Raw genomic sequence first — 18622 nt, 5'->3', positions numbered from 1 at the left:
CTATAGTAAGTGGTCATTATGGCTGTATAATGTGTGTTCTTTTAGATTCTATGTTTTATATTACTAATTTTTGTCCAAAAATCATTTAGTAAATAGTTTCGAATAGTCAAGTTCTGGAATCAAAGTAAATTTACTGCTTAACCCACAGAAGGAAAAATTACGGGTTTTGAAGAAGGAAAACAATTTTGGCCAGGAACTTATATTAGAATTACCTTATATATAGCCTTAGAGCTCTTATTTCATAGTAGAACCAAAACATAATTTAACTGTTTAAACATAAAGGGTTTTTGGAAAGAGTCTTTTGGAAAGTAGTGTCTCCTATGTCTATATTCACAGATTAAGGTAAAAATGAAAAAATAAAGAAACTTTGACTTTTCTTTAATCAGGAAGTAGCACTAGGCTCCTTTGGCTAGACTACTGCTATGTCAAATTGGAGAAATATTTCTGTGATCATGTGTTTTATAGTTAGGCTATTTTCAGCAGAGCTATTCCTATCATTGTTAAACACTCGATTAAATCATCTAGTTCAAATATGAAGAAGTCTGTTCTTCACTGGAACAAATTTTTGACCTGTAGAAATATTCTGTTTTAAAAATAAGCTTAAGCATAAATAGATATGTTTAAACATAACTTTCTCAAAAACTGCGATTACAGGAGACTGGACTTATTTCTATACATTGAGATTCACTTATGGTAATAGATTGTCAATGTGTTGCTGGAATAATTGACATGCATCTAAATCTTACATTTTTCAGATCATTTAGGTACTTATATATGTAAGCTTGGGATTACCATTATCAAACACGACTGGAATATGAATATCTTAGATTTTCTGGTAAACCAAAGTACTATTAGTTATTATTTGTCCTTTGTTTTTCCATAATGAAGAGAAATGCATGTGATTTTGCAGAATTGTTGCATCCTTTGAGCTCTTAGTTGCCAGTGCCTAACAGGTAGTCAATCAGGAAAAATGGTATATGGTAGAGTTGTAATAATAAATACACATTAAGTGAGTACATTAGTGCCTACATAGTGCTGGATCAATCGAAATATACAGTCTTCGGCAGCTCATATCCTAATGACAGAATCCCATCAACATTACTTAAGCATAAGAAGGTAAAGTGTTTGAAGCAAAATAAACTCTCAGTGAAGGTTGAAGGAGAACAAAAGCGGTGATGTGAGGAGACTGTCCATACTGAAATCTCTGGTAGAAGGTGTAATCAATTGATAGAGAATTCTAGCATATCTAGTCCACATGTTGAATTATTCCAGGAAGTGATAATTATTGATACCAGCAATTACAAGGATTATTGATGGTAGAAGAGCTTGAAGTCTTAGATTTCGGTTCAACTCAGCAAGTATTTGTTGAATGTCTGCACACGCTGGTTGCTGTACTGAGTGTATTAACAAAGTCCTCCCCTCCAGGAGCATATAGTCTAGTGGAGGGAACAGATTTATAAATGCTTAATTTATTACCTTTTTTAGTACAAGGATGTACAAAAAAACTACAGAAGCAAAGAAAAAGTTGGGACTGTTTATTCCTAAAGGAGCGAGAAAGCCTGGGTATTCAAGGATGAGTAGAGAGAAGGAAAAGATGTATTAGGGACTCCCTGCATGATATTTGTGGCCAAGGAGATTTTGAAATTTATCAGCAAGATTATGAACAAACGAAAATATAAATTTAAGTGACCAACAAAGCAGAATAAGTTGTTTCTATTTATATTTTTTATAAACTATGGACTTTTCTGCTTCCTAATTTTTAAAAGTTTATTTACTCTGTTATATCTCTTAGATTAAAGGAACAAATAAAACTAGGAAATTAGTATATGATGAAAAAGATCCCATGTGGCCTCTGGTAAACCTGAGGGTAGCAGATGACCTCAAGGTTCCCAGTTTAGGAAGATAATGATCTCTGTGAAGATTAGGAAGATTGAATGATATAACATGAATCCATTATAAATTAAAACTTTCTAAAAGATTAAATCCATCTTTTACTGGGAAAGTAATAAATTCTCATTTATAGTTGGAGAGTACATATTAATTTAATCCAAATTAGTATAATGCTTTAATTAAGAGAGTTTTGTTTGTTTTTAATGGCATTAACTTTCCAATAACGTTAATTTATTTAGAAAGGGGAGGGTTATTTCTACTGTTTCCCCCAAAATGTTGATGAGTATTAGTCACCCATAAAATAGAAACTGCTTCTCATCTGCTTTGAACCTTCCATTATTCCCAGGTCATGGGATCACTGATTTGTGAGGTGCAGTAAAACCATGTCATATGAAAAGAAGCAGACCAGGGGCCAAAGATAACAGTGCTATGTAGACTCTCAGTGGCCAGTGAAGATTTTGTTTTACAAGATTGTGTCCGTGTTTGGTCAGTAAAGCTAAGGCGGAAGGTGAATGGAAGAACATTACTTTAAAGGCATTAGAGAACATGCCGGAGGAAAGCATTTTGAGTGCAAACATTCCAAATGGGGAAGAAGTACAGAATCCGCACAGAGCCGGCCAAATGCAGCCTGTGTTTCCCATCTATGGATGCCAGCACACAGGCAGCGTCATTGCTGCTCGAGTGTTTACTGCTGTGAAAACACTGCCACTACCAGAAAGCTTAATTCCCTTCCTCTTTCTTTTTTGTTTTTCTCCCTCTCCCTCCCTCCCTTCCTCACTGATCTCCCCCCTCCCTTCATTCCATCCTTCTTTTTTTCCTTTTGAGAGTCCATATGAACTTTGGTTTAAAAAGACTAATTCCAGTCTTTTATAACCAAGCCTAGAACTCAATCCAATATGTAAAAACAAATTTGAATGCTTCATCTATTTCATTTGAAAGGCTGGGGAAAGGGCATGTTTTAGGGGAAACATTAAACCAAGAAAAATGACTTTGGCTAGCTTATTTAGCCTTGTTAGACCACAGATTCCTCATGAGTGAAATAGCTTCTTGAACTGCGTGCTTCTCACCTGACTTCTGCCTCTAAAATTTCATGGTTCTATTTTTCTGTTTTTTTTAAATATCTTGGGATCTTTCAAATGCCTAGTAGCTGTGTGTGCATGTGTACTACCATATGCTGGTAACTAGTCATCATCAATATGGTCAAATTTATTAAAGCTTGATCTACATAAATGCTACAGGAAATCAAGAAACAATATATTTGAATGAAGTCTCAGAAACAAGTGTTTACACAAATATATGATTAGATATTCTCCATCCTTACACTGAAAATATTATTCTCCTCTTGTGAGAAGGACTTCATGGAAGGAGTGGAGTTTGAAGGAATGTTTAATTTTTGGTTTATCCTTAGATGCCCAGAAGAGGTTTGTGTAATTTCACACTACCACGTTTCCATGAGTAAAAAGAGGGAACTTAAATGCCTTCCTTGCTGAACGCTAAGAAGAACATATTTCCCTATCCTTTTGAGAGGAATTAGTGAAATTATATTAGAAAGAACATTACCAAATCAGATGTCCTGCCTATTTAAATTTTACCCATGTAATTATGTGTTTATCATCCATCCACTTCCTAATTGAATGGATATATATCTTCTTTTAAAAATTTACACAAACATTATCACATGTCCTCGTTAGACGATTACAAGCTATCATTCATGATTTGGAGTTGTATTTGGGTAAAATATAAAACAAATTATAAATATCTTAAAAGAACAGATCGAACAGAAATATTTATTAGGAACATAAACAAGATGAGACAAATCCCCAAAGAACATGCAAAATGAACTAATAGCACCATGCTAATAAGAATCAAAGGGTTACAAATGAAAATGTGCATTTGAGTGACGCTGACACTGCCTTTAATGGCCCCTTAACTAACCTCTTACAATTTGACCAGCTTTTGATTTTTCCACTGAAGAAATTTAAAAAGAAAATACCACTATTGAATATAATCAGCTTGCTCTCTGCCTTGTCTTTGTGGACCTACAAAATCCAGACATGAAGTCTAATATGGAAATTTTGATCTCCTTGATCTTTCTGACAGAGTTAAAAGGAAAGTAAAAGATCGGTGTTTTATTATGTAAAGGCAGTATTGCATTGCCTGTTGCCTCAAACATCACTTTTTTTCAATTGAGAATTTCCAAAGAACGGCATAAACCAGGATAGTGCAGTTACAGGCAAAATTTTACAACGGTGTGTGGTAAATCCTGATTAAATATGGAGAGATGAGTTCTTAGAGTGAGGAAATCACATTCTAGGTATCATTAGGATATTTAGAGTAAATTTCAACATGTTCTTCCTACTCTTTATTTCGCTTTAGGGTTTCTTACCTCCAGGAGAGATGTAGAAATAGTTGAGTTGAGCTTCATGCACCAAAGTACCCTTAAACTTGACCTCCGTGTCGGCAGACAGGTGGCTGGGAAGCGGCTGGTATGCAGGCGTACCAGGCTGAACAAAGGCTCGAAGCATTGTGAATTTCCAGATGTATATTAATTGGTTGATTTTTAAAGCTAAATAATTATCCTGCTCATGATCTCTTGTAATTTTTTAAAACCCAGAAGCCATTCCTGCAGTAACATTTCAGTGCCACAAAAGTTCACACGGCCATATCATATCGCTGCAAGTTTAAGTTACAGTAAAATTACTTTTAAGTTTTAGAATTCTAAAAAATAAAACAAAACAAAACACCTTCTTGCTTGATTCTTTTCAACCTTGTATTTTCGTCTTCCCTGCTCTGCTCCCTGCCTATGTAGGGATGGGCCTCTCACCCATTGGCTTTACGGGAAAACTTGGATTGAAATGTGAACTTCATGGTTTCTGTCAGCCTGTCAGCTCATCACCCTAAGGCATGATGATCTCTGGTTTTTATATAACTCCACAGACTGCTTTGATAGACCCTCTTGTGTGGAAGAGTGATAGGTTTGTCCAGGGGTTGGTAGACCTTAGGGCTAAGAGGCAGGAAACTTGGAATGCGTACTTCCATGGAATTCACAGCCTCTGTCCCAGGGGAATGCAGCTCAAGTTGCAAAACTATTTTAGGGAGAAGAAAGTTAGGCCCAGTTCTGCATTTTATCTTGGTGCCACTTTTCGGTAGCCGGAACTCTTGGTTAATGTTTTTTTTTCCCCCTTGGCTATTTAGATTTTCTGTCCAGACTAAACTGGGATCAAAAGAGTTATCTCAAAATGATCTCATTTTAATTTTTAAAGCCATTTTGCTTTGGAGATAAATGGTTGGGTCCTAAAGAAGTCTTCACAATGTCTTAAATAATTGCTGCAAACTCAATCTTTCCTTCCTTTTGCTTTGACATTTGAAAGATGTTCCGTAGCATTTTCCCTCCCTAAATCTGCATTTCAGTTATCTCGTGGTGATGACAATGCCAAACTGCTCTTCTATTTGTATCACCAGTTTTCTTGGCATCCCACCCTTACGAAAGCCTAATTCCTTATGTCAAATGCCACAAATGTGTAACATCAAACAAAAGATACCCAGAATATTCTTACTAATAGAGCCTATTCATGAGACAACAGTGGCCGCTTTTTCCTCTGCCATTGGGCCTCGTGTTTCTGAGTTATGCTCTGTTTTTCTCCCTTACTGCCACCTTTCTCCTTTGATAGTTTTGGAAAAGTCAGTCTTCAAGGAAAGAAAACTTACACTATAACCAAAAAAACAGGCCAGGCTCCTAGTTCTGTAACTAAGGTTAAAGTCACCAAGACACACAAACATATTCAGATTTATTAAGTGGTGGAACGTCGGTGATCCCATCTGCTTTGACTTCAAGAATGTGAAGGTAGGCAGGTTAGTGTAGGAATCTGTGTAGGGAATTATTGTTGATGGACTGGAAGCAACCTTGAATATGAAGTTTCAAGATACACATTCAATGATCTTGAGATGAAAGAATTTTGTTTTGATGTAAAAGCTCTCATAGCACATGGGCTTCAGAACTCAGATGTTCTTAAAAAAAAAAAAAAAAAAAGTCAGTGTACCAAGGAGGAAAATGTGTACATATTTCCATCTAAGAGAGTAAAATGGTCCTGTTCAAGGAAAAGCTGGAATTTTTTCCCCTACTTCCCCCCACTTCACATGCAGGTAGGTAAGATAAGAGATTTCTGGTACACTGATCATTGCAAAACCGAAGTTTAAAGCCCTGTTGCCACCTTTTGGCAAGTTAGTAATTCAGAGTCATAGGTTCCTCTTTAAGATACCTGCTTAAAATAGCACTATAAAGACATTTCTTGTACCTTTTGATGTCTGAATCATTACTGACAAGAAGCAGAAATGCCATGCCCAGACATTGGTCAGGTAAGAGGGGAAAAAAAGATGCAGTTAGAATATCACAGCTGTTTTAACAGCAAAATACTATTAATATAATTACGTGTTTGGAAAGTTTGAATTTAAAGTCTTTTTTCCCTTTTAAAAACATGTTTTGTTGATTTTCATTGCCCTATCATAACATTGTTGCTATTTTCAGTGAAGATTTTTTAAATGTGTATGTAGTTAATGCATTACTTAGATGATTAATGCCATCAGATCCTCAACTAGATATTTATAAATATCTTTTGGAGCTGTTTCAGCCTTTGCTATAAAAATGATATAGATAGGCACATACTAAAGTGTACAACTTATTTGAACATTATTGAATGAATCAATAGCAGGTATATTATGTCACAGTTTCTTTCATTACTAAATGATGAAATCATAGTCATATCTAATCTTTCAGCAGTTGTAAATTTTCTGTACCATTTTGAAGCCAGAGATTTATTATTAAATTTTATTTTTTCCAGTAGCCTATCCCTAACTTACAGCTTACAAAGCCAATTTCTCAGTTAACATGTTCCTGAGAGAAGGAGAAGGGGAGGGAGGCTTCTAGGCATAATTTGAGTATCAGGTTTCTGAATATTTAAAAATAAAGATGAAATGTGTTTATGAAATGTGCAAATGGAGTGTAGAAACAATGATATCTCGAAGCCAGGAAGTTTAGAAATTGTGATTTCATTTTCAATCTGTATTCATTTGCTTAAGAAGATTTTACCAAATGCCTATTGTGTTCAGGTGCTATATTTTTAAGCAGAACACAGTTTATTCGATATGTGTGGGTGCGTGTCTTTGCACAAAACCACCACAGATTTCTCTGTGGACTTAAATTTTGATGCTTTTTTTTTTTTTTTTGAGACAGAGTTTCGCTCTTTTCATCCAGGCTGGAGTCCAATGGCGCGATCTTGGCTCACAGCAACCTCCACCTCCCAGGTTCAAGCGATTCTCCTGCCTCTGCATCCCGAGTAGCTGGGATTATGGGCGCCCGCCACCAGGCCTGGCTAATTTTTTTTGTATTTTTAGTAGAGATGGGGTTTCACCATGTTGGCCAGGCTGGTCTTGAACGCCTGACCTCAGGTGATCCCAAAGTACTGGGATTACAAGCGTGAGCCACTGTGCCTGGCTCGATGCTGTATTTTTAAGCTTTAACCCCAATGATTGCTTTTATTTATTCAATAATTATTGAATAAATCAATTTAACACATAGATTATTATGTGTTTAAGATGGAAAGGAGATTTTTTTCTATTTTGTAGTTTTGAAGACGCTCATAATTTGTTTGATGTGTTTTTTGCAGTGTCCATCTATGGAATTTGGTTTTATGATAAGGAAGAATGCCAAAGAATTGCAGAGCTTATGAAAAAGTAAGTACTAAAAGGCTAAATATTTTTCAGGACCTGGTGCTTTTGTTTGTATTTCTAAGTGTATGTAACTCTACTCAGTCTTAACAGAATATATCTCCCACAGCAGTCCTTTTCACAGTGGTTAGGCAGACATTTAGTATTAATTAATAAATGAAAAATAGACGTAAGAACAACTTGCCGCGTTTTCACTACATAATATTTATCATCTAGAATGACTCATTTTTTCATGTGTATGAAATATATATGAATTGTTCCAGATGGCAATTTTCTTTAATATTTTCATTTGTAAATTAGCAATTTTTTGCTTTGAAAAGTTATCAATATGCCTGTTGGTAAAAAGAACATTCAGAGCCATCCTAAAAGTCTGCTCCAGATTCTGTAAAATCTTTCATTTCCTTCCTCCCCCAAATGCTTTCCTTTAACTGTGTATACATGTTTGTGGGAGCTCAGAATTTCCTCCCATGTCTCAGACACTGAGTTAAGGTAGTCTTTATTTTCTGTCTCTTTAGAAATTGCTGAGTTACTATTAGCTTAGTGATCAGTCGACTGTGTCTCTCTTCCTTGTTACTGGTCTCTTTCTTTTAATCTTATGATACCTTGTGATTTGTCCCATTCTGCATTTTGGGCAACTTTAAAATTGCTGTCTGACTTTCCCACTCTTGGCTTCCCTGATTGCATTGAAAGAGGAGGGCTTGCTCTCTGCTCTGCAATTGGTTGACTGATCAGTTTTTGAGCCCAGGGCTGCTCACTGTGAGGCAGTTATTTCCCTGCCATTTATGGGGATGGGAAGAGCCTCAGAGTGAGATGAGTTTCCTGCACGTGCTGTGTCACAGCCTGGGACTGGACTCAGCCAAGCACATAGGATGGCTGCTGCCACATGGGTATGACACTGTAGCTCTGTGTGCAAAAGAATCAATCCTCACTTTTAAATCCTGGGGCAATGAAATGACTAGAAAGTGACCTCACGGAAATGAAAAACAGGGAGCACCTTTTAAGAAATGAGATAGATTCCTGAAAGTCTAGCGAGAGATAGCTAATTTTAGGTAACTAGTTCAAGGTGCAGATGGTGATTAAGTGTATTCAGACTGGTATTACCACCATAACAACTAGTTCCTAGAACATTCGTGTTACTGTAAATTGTGCAGTGGATAATAATAATAGGATTTCATACAGATTAAAAAATACCCTGTAGCTTAGCCAAGAGGCCATGTTAAAATTGTCAGCATTCTGCAGTAATTACCTAACAGCTCGGGCAGGAAATTGATTATTTACTAGCAATAAGCAGCTGATTTGTGCGGATTCAGACCCCCTCCCCAGTTAGAATTAAGTCTCTCAGTAAGTACTCAGATCTTTGTTACCATAAACTTCATGGCAATAGTAAGAATGTGAGCTGAAAGTCACGGCACATAAAGGGAAAGTATATTTTCCTCAACATCACCTAGCAGCATATAGGAGCAATCTGGTCTCTCTTCTGTATTGTTTTCCAGGCAACAGAAGAACTCCTTGTTGCTCTAAGTGGTTTTTTAAATGGCCCCTCTTCTCCAAGTTAGAATGGAATCTTTACCATGTTTTGAAACTGCCAGAGAGCTATAGGATTTGAGTTGCCAGAATCAACCTTGCCTTGACTTCAAGGCAGTCTGTAAAGTAGGGGGTTCTTTCCTTAGTATTTCAGAACTCTAAATTGGGTTTCCTTAGCAACTAATGAGAGCATCCTTTAGAATGCACTGTGTGAGGAGTTGGCAAACTCTTCTCAAAGGGACCAGAGAGTGAGTATTTTAGGCTTTGCAGTCCATAGGATTTCTGTTCCAGCTATAGAATTCTGCCCTTGTAACGCAAAAGCAGCCATAAACAACACGTAAACAAAAGAGCATGGCTGTGTTGAGCTTGGCTGTGTTTGTGACTTTCTTTACAAAGACAGGTGGTGGGCTGGACTTGGCCCGCAGGTTTGCTGACCCCTACCCTAGATTCATCTGTGTAGTCAGTGAATTCAGGACCTCAACTCTCATTTTTCTCCTTTAAATTCCTAAGCAAGCTTATTTCTAATATGGTTGTAACAGGATGAAAACAACTAGGTGAGAATTGGGATGGTTTTAAACATTGTTTGTGTTGAATTGGTTTTTCTTGTGTGGATTTTCCCCTCTGTTTTTCTAGCCTAACTCAGTATGAACAGTTGAAAGCCCATCAGGGAACTGGAGCAGGAATTTCCCCAATGATCCTCAATTCAGGAGAGGGCAAAGAAGTAGATATTTTACGAATGCTCATCAAGGCCAAAGACGAATACACAAAGGTGAGTGTTTGCCCTTCCTTGTGATACATACACACTTCAGTTCCGCAGTGGGAATATTCTTGTTTAGCAAGACTAGGTGCTGTGGGTGCTGTTCCTTACACCAAACAAAATTATATTATAAATAAAAAATCTTTATTTGTAATATAGATTTTTTATAAGCTAAAGAAAACTGTTTGCCTTTAAGTGGATTAAAAAATAGCCTGAAAAATCAGTAGCCTTCATATATACAATAGCCTTCATATATACAACTTGTAGTAAGTCTTGTAGACTTACTGCAAGACCCCAATTTACAGTAGCAACAAATGAATATAAAATTGTTTGCAATAAAATTCACGAGAAATGGGCAAAACCTATATACAGAAAATGTTTAAAAACTCCTGAAAGGCATAAAAATAGACTTGAACAAATGGAAATATACGCCCTGTTGTTGGATAAGAAGGTTCAACATAAAGCTCTTAGAAAAAAATCTCTACATTTAAGGTGATCGCTAAATAAATACCACTGGTTTCTTTTCCCCTCCCCTCCCCACTTCTCCCTTACTCTCTGATCTAGACAAGTTGAGTGTAAGGCTCATGGGAAGAAATATGCAAGAAAGAATAGCTGGGAAAATCCTGGCAAAGAAGAGTGATATTAGTAGGGGTTGGAGATCGGGGAGATGAGTGGGAGGATGGAGCGAGCTCTCCCTGATTTTAAAACATTGAAGTCTAAACATTTCAAACAGTATGGTGTTGATGGTGTTGATACCTAACAGCCCGATAGACCAATGGGACAGATTTAAGATTCTAAGTCTAGGATTAAATCCAATTGTATATGAAATCTAGGATATGATAAAGATGATAATCTCAAGTCAGCTATTTGAGTGAATTCCTAAATAAATGTTGTTGGGGCAACTGGTAGCCATTTTTAAAAATACAAAATTGAGTCTGTACCTTACAGCGTACACCAGGATAAATTCCAAATGTATTAGAAATTTAAATGTAAAAATATAATGATTCAAGTACCAGAAGAAAATCTGTATGGATTTCTTTATAATCTAGGAAAAGAGAAATCTTTCAATTATGCCTTAAAACCCAAAAGCAATTAATTAAACTACATAAAAATAAAAAACATTTTACAAGGTTTAAATACAACACAAGCAAATAGAAAGATACAAAAACAACTGAGAAAAAAATTGTTTACACCAGAATAACAGGAAGGTTATTTTATGAAGAGCTCCTAAAAATTAAGAAGTACAAGATTAACACTAGAAAAATGGGCAAAAAATAAAATTTTTTAAAAATTATAGAATTTGGAAACTAGCTGAAATAAATGTATGTAATTGAATATCATATTGTCACATAATTACTTAGAAAAAAATTAAAGTGACTTCAAAACCCGCTGCTTGAACTGAACACTCTTAGTGGGTTATATTTTAAGGACAAAAAGAATTGCAAGAAATTATAAACTTCATTCATTGGTTTTATTGTTTGTAGTAATGTTGGCATTTTAATTTTTCTACTGTTGGCATTGTAATTTTTCTACTGTTGTGGATATAATAAATACGAAATTAGATAAACGTGGTTGGAACCAAAACCTTAGTGTAAGGGGAAAAAAATCAAATCTAATAAGTTAAAACTATGTAAGATTGAGTGGAAATATCAGAATTAGTTCATGTTTTGTTTCTTAGGTATAGACACAAAAAATAGAGTTTCTCACTCTTGCCCTGAAAGGACATAAAAATAAAAGTTACTAACTCAGTAGCAGTAAGCATCTATATCACCCAGATTGTTATTTCTAAATATTACTTCCTTCCAAAAGGTGTCAGGGCTCTTCAAAGAAATTTCTGATTCCGGGTCTGGAATAGTAAAACCAATAGGGTCATGTGAAAGGGCACAGAAATCAGCTTCAAGGACACTGACCAGAGCATCAAATTTAACATCAACAGGAATGACTACAATGAATTAAAACATATTGAACGTATAAAAATCTATGAGTTCATGGTAATGAGAAAGAGAACAAGCAAACCAAACATATAAAACGAAGCAAAATAATTATTAGTTATCCATTTGAAGGTGCTAAGGCACCAACTCCTTCCTCTGAAAATTGACAATTAATGGGAATGAATTAAGCTTTTATCCTGCCTGCCCTAAAGGGACTCTATCTCAGAGTAATCAAACATCCCTGGTCAATGAGGGAGAGCTCTTCTCTACCAGAGAATTCCAGCTAGTACATGTGGAGGGAATAATAGAACTTAAAGACACTCTGCTTAAATTAATTGACTCAGGCAGTGATCATCAGTAATATTAATGTTATGGGAAAGGTTGATAGAAACTTGACAGTGGAAGGATCAGGCTGCCTCCTCCTGAACCCCACTGATTATCATCATTAAAAGTTAGATAACCAGATTCTCTGGCTTCCTAATGTGATAAGATGTCAAATGTACAGCACCATCTTGAAATATTCTTGCCCAAAGAGTTGATCCTGAATCTCATTAAGCCTTGAGCTCTTTTTAGTTTACAGAAAGTGAAAGTGGGTGGGGAGTGAGGGGAGACCAGGTAGAAAAACAAATTAAATGATGCTATGGGGAAGCAATCAGAAAAATCCTGAATGAAGTGGCACATATAGGCAGTTCGACAAGTTTCTTTAACATGCCTTTGCCTTGACTGTGAGCTTCTTGAGTACAAAGAACATCCTTTATTCACTTTTATATCCCTTATTGTCTTCAAAGTGCTTAGCATATGATGAGTGTTAAATAATGGCTATTGAATGAAGGAAGGAATATGAATGTGAATGAGCCACAGTTTAATTATCCTTCTATTGTATGGCCTGGACAGAGATGCCTTAATCTCAGCTTCAGACAGTAACAACTATTTCTGTATTCATTTTGTGTTTTTTTAATTCTTCAAAAGTCATTAAAAAATATATTATGATGACTTGGCAACTAGTTGAATAATTAGTTATACTTTATTAATTATACTATATTATGCACACTAAAGATTAATCTTCAAAAGGTGACATTTCTGCCCTCTAGGAACTTAATGTTCTGTGAAGACAGTGTAACAATGGTAAATAAATAATAAATACAAATATTGAACAAAATTATTTTCCTTTCTTTCCCTCCCTCCTCTCAACACACACATACCTTGTATTGTTTCTGTTTTTTATCTTCTATATGTTATAATGTTTTGACATCTTAAAATCCTTTCTGGCTGGGGAGACTGCCCCTCCTATGACCAGCCAGTTTTCAGAGATAGCAAAGGGCTTAGCCAGGAGCATGCCTTTAATATGCACACTAACCAATCCTGAGCCATACATATCTCCTCATCTCTGGCCTGTACAATATTCCTCTGCCTTAATCATCCCAGGGCCAGGTACCCAGCAACTGGGGACCACTCATACAGTTTAGAGCCTGCTGGAGTTATTCAAACTGGCCAATCTTAACCTGTTTACCATGCCCTGCCTTGCCTTTCTTGAGGAAATTCAGTAAACGCTGTAGCCTACGCCTTCCCCTTGCTGCTGACACCCTGAGGCTTCCGCATGTGGCCCTGTGCAGCGTGGCATGCCTCTTGTCTCCAGGACCTGTGAGTATAATAAACTTTGTTTTCCTGAGACTCTCCTGTGTCTCCTCTCTGGCCTCACGTGAGTGACCCTCACGTAAAAGAACAGCACACACATTCTCTGTCTCTCCCAGAAGCACTCATATACGGTTCTGGAGATTTAATTTAGGCCATCACTTTATACTGTGCCTATGTCTTGGAATATTTTTCCCCTTACTTTATTTACCCTTCAGAATTTACATATCCTTTAAGGCTTAGTAAAAATGACACTTTTTACATGGAGTTTTCCCAGATCTCTTCAGTCAAATTAATTATTCTTCCATGTGAACTCAGTCTATTACTATTTAAAACTTATTTTGTTCTTCCTCATTTATTACATTAAGTCAACTTCTCCCAGTACACTGTAAACTGGTTGAAGTTAAAACAATGTTCTGTTCATCTTTATGCCCTCACAGATTTGTTATAATGTTGACATGAAGTGCAGACACTTAATTCGTGTATAGAAGGTGCTTCTCTGTAAAAATCAAATATGTGTTGTTATATGTGTAATGTCAGTTGCTCCAACTGTGAGATAAATAATAGAGGAAATTATTTCTTCTTCCATTAACAGCCAGATGTTGTGATACAGTGTACCAGGACACCTGCATGATCACGCTACTTTCCTAGTCTGCGTTTTTCTTGGTTTGTCATTGCCCAGTACAGGAACCCTTGGAGTCTTCAAGCCTTCCCTAAGATGGCCTCAGATTGTTCTTCTAACCCTACTACCCTCTACAAATATTTGAAACTTCTGCCAAACAGAATACTCATTTTGCTTCCTAAGAGTGCTTTCATGCCTTTTCTCATACTGTTCCCACCCCTTCTTCACCCATCAAAATATGATCCGGCTTTCAGGGCCTGTTTCAGATGTTCTTTTTCCATCGCCTTATTTTTGGCCTGCCTAACTAGGTGTGCATGCACCCTGCTAGCTAACAGTGCCTTATGTTTGGAAGGAGCATTCCATCGCCTTCTTACATTCATGTTGTCTCTGCACTCACACACAGATATTTCAGAAAATGTGGAGACCCTGAGTAAAGTGATTCTGAGACAGAAGAAAGGGGGTGAAATGGAAAGGTAGTGAGAGAGAAGGAAAACAGAATTTTTCTTCAGAGTTCTTGTTGGGAAGTGAGTCTCCGTTACTTAAAGTGTTCAAGAAGAGATTGAACGGTTACATATTGGTGATGTGATAAAAGAATTTGGCTTGTGTTGGATAAGTATTAAACTAAAAGACTTCTGAGATGCTTTTCAATGCTAGACTTACTTTTTTTGAAGTTTTCTTTTTTAAATTATTTTTAATGAAAAATTAAAATTGTATGTATTTATGGTATACAACATGATATTTTGATATACATATATATTATAGGGTGCCTAAATCAAGCTAATTAACACATGTATTACCTCACATATTTATCATTTTTGTGTGGCAAAAATAGTTAAAATCTACTCTTTTAGCAACTTTCAGTATACAATATATTACTACTAACTGTAGTCATCATGATGTACAATAAATCTCCTGAACTTATTCCTCCTGTCTAATTGAAAGTTTGTATCCTTTGACCAACATCTCCAAAATCCTCCTACCCCCAGCCTCTGGCAACTACCAGCCTACTGTGCTTCAATGGGTTCAGCTTCTCTGGATTTCATGTAGGAGTGAAATCATGCAGTACTTGCCTTTCTGTGCCTGGTTTATTTCACCTAATATAATGTCCTCCAAGTTCATCCATGTTGTTGCAAATGACAGAACTTCCTTCTTTTTTAAGGCTGAATAGTATTCTGTTATGTTTATACACCACATTTTCTTTATCCATTCATTCATTGATGAACACTTAGGTTTATTCCATATATTGGCTATTGTAATGTTGCGGTGAACACAGGAATACAGCTATCTCTTCAACATACTGATTTCATTTTCCCTGGATATAGACCCAGAAATGGGATTCTTCGATCATGTGGTAGTTCTATTTCTAATTTTTTGAGGAGCCAACATAATTTTTTTTTTTTTTTTTTTTTTGAGACAGAGTCTTGCTCTGTCGCCCAGGCTGGAGTGCAGTGGAGCAATCTTGGCTCACGGCAAGCTCCACCTCCTGGGTTCATGCCATTCTCCTACCTCAGCCTCCCGAGTAGCTGGGACTACAGGCGCCCTCCACCACGCCTGGCTAATTTTTTTGTATTTTTAGTAGAGATGGGGTTTCACCGTGTTAGCCAGGATGGTCTCAATCTGCTGACCTCGTGATCCGCCCGCCTCAGCCTCACAAAGTGCTGGGATTACAGGCGTGAACCACTGCGCCTGGCCCAACATGCTATTTTCCATAATAGCTATGCTAACTAATATTCCCACCAACAGTATACAAGGATTTCCTTTTCTGTACATCCTTGCCACCAGTTATGTTTTGCCTTTTTGATGGTAGACATTCTACCAGGTTTCAGGTGATATTTCACTGTGGTTTTAATTTGCATTTCCCTGATAATTAGCGATGTCGGGCATTTTTCATATACCTGTTGGCCACATGTATGTCTTTTGAAAAATGTCCACTCAGGCCCTTTGTCTGTTTTTTGATCAGAACATTTGTTTTCTTTTCTTACTGTTGAGTTGTTTGAGTTCCTTATCTATTTTGGACATTAATCTCTTATCATATGTATGGTGTACAGGTATTTTCCTCCGCTCCATAGGTCATCTCTTCACTCTGTTGTTTCCTTTGCTGTGCAAAATCCTTTTGGTTGGATGTAATCCCGTTTGTCTCTTTTGCTTTTGTTGCCTATCCTTAGGGTCACATCAAAAAAATCATTGCCCAGATCGATGTTAGGGAGCTTTTCTCCTGTTTTCTTCCAGTAGGTTTATAGTTTCAGGCCTTATGTTTAAGTCTCTCTAGAATTCTTAAATTTGTGAACATCCCAAGAAGTGGAAGTAGGAAAATGTCGAGCTATCAGTATATATGATATTGGTAAAGTGAAGTCTGTCTAGTTTACAGGAGGTTAATAAAATAATTTGAAAACTTATTTTGGCTGAAATTTTGTGCATTCTCTTTTGAGAAATAACTTTCCGTGAATCTGCTTTAAAGTAGAAAAGATGTTAATTTGCATTTCATCTCTTTTTATCTCCGCCCTATTCAGTTTCTAGTTGAGATGCAAGTGAACAATAAAATAACCAAATTTTAGTAAGAACAAGAGCCAGGACCAGAAATGATCTACAGGCTGCATAGTTAGGCTTGGAGTATTCAGAAGTGGACTATTTGTGTTTTGTGGTTTAAGACAAGAATTATTGGCTCTTTTCTGGATATAGCTGTGAGTTATTTATGAAATTATAGAAATTTTTTTTGTTGAATGATAAAATTCAAAGGAATATAAAAAGAAAAATCACCAATAATCCGATAACCCAAAGATAGAAACTTTTTACACTTTTATTGGATTTTGTTTCAGACATCTCTCTTGGCATAAATACATACATTTATGTATGTATGTGTTTGTGTGTGATTAAAACTGGATTATATGACATACTTTTTGGGGTTTTATTGTATTTTAACCTCAGCATCCAATAGAGGAAGTTTTTGAAGTTTTAAAGAAATGCCTCAGGTTCTCTGTGAAGAATCCATTATATGCTTTTTCAAAAACTGTTTTTTCCCCCAGGATTTTAAAGATATTTAGGTCGGGAAAATCACAGAAAATTAAACAACTGGAAAATGAGCTACAAACTACTGAGGTGGATGATTAATTCTGTGCACTCTGATAAGAGGGAGCAATTGTTACATAAAAGCAAGGCTTTGTAGGTAGGCGGTTGTAGTGACACAGAAAACAGCTTCTGGAGATAACATTTTAACTAGGAAAAGCTATCAGGGTTATTCATATCAACAGACAAAGCATCCTCTTAGCCCATATGGATATGGGCATAGGGAAGCTGGGAAAAAATCTGCTTTTCTTTGCCGGAAATTCAGTGTGTCTGAACATAAAAAAAGAAGAAATACAGAAAGGGTCATTCAAAGAAAGTAAGCATTCACGTTCTTTTAAATAGCAAGACTTTTCATGCCAAAATTGTGTAAGGGATTATATGTTAGCCTGTATTCTTATCTTATCTTGGTTATCCATGACTTGGGAAAGCCAAGCCAGTTGGTCCGTGCCGCCATACCCTCATTCACCTAAGAAGAATTGGAAATAACACTTTATGACTTATAAGGTGATTTCGCATCCCACATAATACTTGTGCTAAATATACAAATTATTGATAGAATGCCTGGAGGAAAAGAATCTTTTGTATGGTTAACCTCACATACAGTGCATACAGTGGTAATAGATGCCATACCCCTAGATCGTTGGATTAGAAAATACACATTGATAACTGTAAAACACATTGGGAATGTTGGGTTCCTGAGGGACAAGATTGTGTTTATATTTCATTTCATGTCAGGTGTGGAATATTTTGGGGCCTGAGGCCTTGGCTGTACAGTGGAAACTAATGATGCTTCAGAGTCTGTAGTACAGAAAGCAGCATTTTATATTGTTTTATTTAGTGCTTTAGCAAACTAGACACCAGTATCATTGCCATGCTCTTTTTGTTATGAATCCTACTGTGTTAGCAATTGCATGGTTGGTTAGATTAATGTATGATAATGAGTCAGTGTTGGAAATGATGAGATTTGTCTCTTGTCTCTTTCTCTACAAAATTCTAATTTGTAGTAAGTAGCTCAGAACGCTCAGATTTGAATTACTCTGTTTATGCAAGAAGTCACTTATTAAATAAAGATGATGTTAGTAATTTTTAAATCAGTGGTTTGAGTCAGCTTTTTGGTTTGTAGACCAAAGAAGGTTTAGTTGCTTTGATGAAATGTACTCAACTACTCTCCAATTTTAAGACAACTGCTTAAATTGTCCAGACATGTTATTTAAGGAATGGTTTCTATATTTGTTTATCATTGAAAGGCATTAGACTATATATATTTAAATGTATAGTCAATATATTAAGCACAGAGCCTTTCAATTATACAGATGTCTTAAGAACCCCTGGTCCTGGAGGCTGGTGTTGTTAGTAATATTTAGAGCACTGAATTGTCCAACTAAGAAAAATTAAATTTGAACTTGATTTATACTCAAACATAGCTCTTAGAGAAATTTAAGGGATTTTCCTTTGTGCATGAAAATCTATCAAAAACAC

General features: G+C 36.3%; 1 protein-coding gene across 7 annotated transcripts in view; it reads left to right on the top strand.

The window, feature by feature from the left end:
- The window catches only part of DCP1B (decapping mRNA 1B), a 68706-nt gene that overhangs the window by 28972 nt on the left and 21112 nt on the right, over nucleotides 1-18622 (top strand). For all 7 annotated transcript variants that reach the window (XR_008511763.1, XM_054526587.2, XM_054526585.1 and 4 more), the window contains 2 exon segments: nucleotides 7554-7620; nucleotides 9772-9907. Coding sequence is in view for 6 of the 7 variants with exons in the window: in XM_054526587.2 (XP_054382562.1) it covers nucleotides 7554-7620; nucleotides 9772-9907 (203 nt within the window). In the remaining variant the exon portion in view is untranslated.

Source organism: Pongo abelii, chromosome 10 (assembly GCF_028885655.2).
Source record: "Pongo abelii isolate AG06213 chromosome 10, NHGRI_mPonAbe1-v2.0_pri, whole genome shotgun sequence".
In the NCBI taxonomy this organism is placed as follows: domain Eukaryota; kingdom Metazoa; phylum Chordata; class Mammalia; order Primates; family Hominidae; genus Pongo; species Pongo abelii.
This window is presented reverse-complemented; position numbering and strand designations above follow the sequence as displayed.